Source organism: Leptidea sinapis, chromosome 26 (assembly GCF_905404315.1).
Source record: "Leptidea sinapis chromosome 26, ilLepSina1.1, whole genome shotgun sequence".
Lineage (NCBI taxonomy): Eukaryota > Metazoa > Arthropoda > Insecta > Lepidoptera > Pieridae > Leptidea > Leptidea sinapis.
In genome coordinates this window covers 7,115,415-7,119,124 of record NC_066290.1, presented here as the reverse complement: position 1 = coordinate 7,119,124, position 3,710 = coordinate 7,115,415, and the positions used below count along the sequence as shown (strand labels likewise).

At 34.9% G+C, this 3,710-nt stretch overlaps 1 protein-coding gene across 1 annotated transcript; it reads left to right on the top strand.

Moving 5' to 3' along the window:
- Nucleotides 1-685: 685 nt before the first annotated feature.
- LOC126972414 (putative OPA3-like protein CG13603) lies at nt 686-2,568 on the top strand. The gene is made up of 4 exons (XM_050819131.1): nt 686-1,010; nt 1,121-1,289; nt 1,397-1,539; nt 1,952-2,568. Exons 1-4 carry the CDS (start codon nt 869-871, stop codon nt 2,281-2,283), a joined length of 786 nt encoding a protein of 261 aa, XP_050675088.1. The 5' UTR covers nt 686-868; the 3' UTR covers nt 2,284-2,568.
- Nucleotides 2,569-3,710: the final 1,142 nt, after the last annotated feature.

The window sequence follows — 3,710 nt, the reverse complement described above, 5'->3', positions numbered from 1 at the left end:
TTGGACATGCCCAAATGTTCGTGAATAATTTCATGAACTCGTTCCTTGCTAATGCCCACATCTCTGGCTATCTCCCACTGCTTGATTCGCCGATCTGCAAGAATCAGGTTCTTCACCTTTTCAACATTATCTGCGGTAACAGCAGAAATTGGCCTTCCACTACGTGGGTCGTCTTCCAGGATCTCACGGCCATGTTTAAATTGCTTCGACCAAAACTTTATGACGAATTCAGAAGGACTTGACTCACCAAACACCTTTACCATGCGCTCTCTGATCTGCGTAGGCGTATTTCCTTCTTTACTTAGGAATTTAATCACTGCTCGATGCTCAAATTTCATCATTTTACAATTTTCTTTCGACATGGTGAAATAAAAGCCGCGTCAAAAAAACAAAAGCAAGCGAAAAAAAATAAGCGTCATAATTTTGAAAAAGGAATAAATATAGAATATGATTTTGCAGTGGCCAGTTCGATTTTCAAAACTTTCTTTAACAAAGTAGATTTTATATCAGCCACCCCTCGTATGTCAGTTAACTGTCTAATCCTTTTCACATAAGAAACCCTAAATAATTTCTTATAAAATATGAATTCAACGTTTCCACGCTTTTCGTTGGCAATCTTAGAGGATGCAAGACAATTTTACTTTGTTCTATGCTCTTTTGTGTGTTTATTTATATTACTGTCACTTGTCAAAGCTAGCTAGTTTTTTGTCACCATAATCATGAAAAATAAAGTTTATTATATTTCAGTGAATATAAATCAAAATCTGAAACTGTGCTTTATTTTTTAGGGCAAACCTTAATGACATCATAACGCGAAAATTCAAATCAATTCCTGTCCAGTTGTAATCGTGAAGAATATTAATTTACAATGGTTGTTGGAGCTTTTCCTATAGCTAAGTTATCAGTGCTTTTAATTAAGCAGATTAGTAAACCTATTGCTAATATTTGTAAAGAACGAGCTAAAAATAGCCCCTTTTTCAGAACGTATGTTTGTATGCCTCCAGCTCAGTGTAAGTTTAGTTTTTCGAACTGATTGCTGTACGAATCTGATTCTAATCGCAAGTTGTGTACATTTACTTTTATATGACATTACAATTTTTTTCCATTTTTAAATTCACAGTTTACAACTGGTGTGAGGTGAAGGCAAAAATGTGGATACTGAATCTTGGTAAACCAGTCAATATTCCAGTGCTCAGTCAAGACATGGCAATTGAGTTGGGAGCGAATCTTCTTGGGGAATCTGTTATATTTGTGATTGGAGCAGGGCTTCTAATTATTGAATACAACAGGTTAATTATATTATATGGTTAATAGATTAATAATACTGTGTTTCAATATCTGTGTATTAGATAATGTATTACCTACTTATACATGAATAGTTTGTAATTTTTTATAGGCAAAGTAAGAAAGAAGCTGTAAAAGAAGCAAAAAGAGAAGAAGAGATGAAATACATAACAGGAACAATAACAGATTTGTATTTTACTGTACAAAAGCAACAAACACAGCTCAGAGAAATGGAAAGATTAATACATACTCTAGGTAATTGCAATATAATATTATATCAGATTAATTTGATAATTTAACACTTGCACTGATAGAAAGCCCTGGAAATGTCAAAAGAAAATGCAACCCCTGATTTGAAATTGTCATCTTCACAAAAGGTGGCTACTTTCCTGTACCACTCTCTTCCCATGGATACACATAGTTTCTGAAATGTTCATGATCAAAGATTCTTTGCCACTGCAAAATTGCACTTGGGCATATGCAAGATGGTGTTGCATATGCCCAAGTGCAATTGCTTTATCAATTCCCATCACATGAGCCTCTTGCCAGTTTGCCTCCTCTTATAAAAACAAACATTGAAATAGTTCACATTTATATTATTAGTGTAGAAAAATTATAACGGCTTAAAAACAAAATATCATATTCAAATATATTTTGTTATTTACAGATGCAAATAAGAAGCCTGGTGATCCACCAAACGGTGGAAAACCTTCAGGAAATTTATCTCCTCAAAAAGTACCTGAATATTCCAAAGAAATTCCCAAACCACCTGAACCGGTCAAACCAAGTAATATGAGCACGTCTGCTATTCCATATCCAAGTAACGGTATCATACTGCAATCTCTTAACTATATACAAATGGATGCTGTCCACTCTCTGTTTGTGCATGACAGTGATAAAGAAAAACAAAACTATGAAAGTAATGACTATAAACGGGAACCGGCATTACTAACGGCTACATTGCACAATATAGAAAATAATTTTAGAAGTTTATTTTGAGATTATTTCCTTGTGTAGTCATTATTTATTTCAAGTATGATTTGATCATATTTATAGATAATTGTTACTGTATTAAGCTGTGAATTTTGATTGGCATATTTAATATGTTGTAATTATTATTGAGTAGACCTTAGGTAAATGTGTTTTCTGTAAAATATTCACTGTAAGTAATGTAAATTTTGTTTTCTATAGAACACAGTAAGAAATGTATAACTCTCTTATTGTCTATATAAGAACAACTGTTTTTCTCGCTGAGTAAGACAATGAATTATACCAAAAAATAGAGTGTGTGTTTGACTCATGCAGAAATGATTCCAATACTTTATTCAGTATTATATTATGTCATTGTACTTTTTATATCATATATTGAAAGTTATACCTAGTAGGTATTTGCAGGTTGTATGCCGCAACAGGATGTGTAATTTGGGTGAAATAATAATAATATTGACACACTTTTTACACAATTTTTATCTTGCCCCAAGTTAAGCATATATAGCCTGTGTTATGGGTTACAAGACAATGATATATTTAATACAATATACTTACTTAAACATACATAAATTCATATAACATACATTTAAAAATCCATGACTCGGAAACAAACATCCATATTCATCATATAAATTGGAGGTTCCTTTGCACAGGATGCCGGCTAGATTATGGGTACCACAACAGCGCTTATTTCTGCCTTGAAGCAGTAATCTGTAAGCATTACTGTGTTTCGGTCTGAAGGGCGCCGTAGCTAGTGAAATTACTGGGCAAATGAGACTTAACATCTTGTCTCAAGGTGACGAGCGCAGTTGTAGTGCCGCTCAGAATTTTTGGGAGTTTCAAGAATCCTGAGCGGCACTGCATTGTAATGGGCAGGGCGTATCAATTACCATCAGCTGAACGTCCTGCTCGTCTTGTCCCTTATTTTCATAAAAAAAAAAATATAAATGCTTGCACCTACGTGATTCGAACCCGGGACCTCTAGCTTAGTAGGGAGGATCGCTAACCACTCGGCTATATAGGTCGTCGAAATCGCAATTATTGCAACACCTTTTAATGAGCCAAAAGCGAGTTACGCAATATTATACGCTACTTCTGTATTTCTTCGCGTCAAATATTTATTCATTTGAAAAATCGGCGACCCCAGATGAGAGGTAGCAAACAGCCTTAGCTTTGTGTCACCAACTCTCTTTGGTATACCAATTTAAGAAAAATAAATTAAGGAGCTTATAATATGATACTATACACATTTGCCTTCAATTCTATGGTATGGTGACTCCTGTTTCCGCAATTAGACCACTAGCATGGGTCCATTTTGCGTGCAGTAATGGCCAGTTACTCCAACCAGCCTAGCTCCTTCCAGAAGTTCAGAACATTCCTGGGGTGTTCGCAGACTTCCTGGAGCGACCTCGTATTGGTTAAGGTTTTTGCCTGTT

Bases quoted from the DNA above. Each gene is read 5' to 3' on its own strand.
- LOC126972414 (XM_050819131.1), top strand. From the start codon at position 869: ATGGTTGTTGGAGCTTTTCCTATAGCTAAGTTATCAGTGCTTTTAATT. The intron at 1,011-1,120 runs GTAAGTTTAGTT...TTAAATTCACAG, and splicing joins TTGTATGCCTCCAGCTCAGT to TTTACAACTGGTGTGAGGTG. The intron at 1,290-1,396 runs GTTAATTATATT...AATTTTTTATAG, and splicing joins CTAATTATTGAATACAACAG to GCAAAGTAAGAAAGAAGCTG.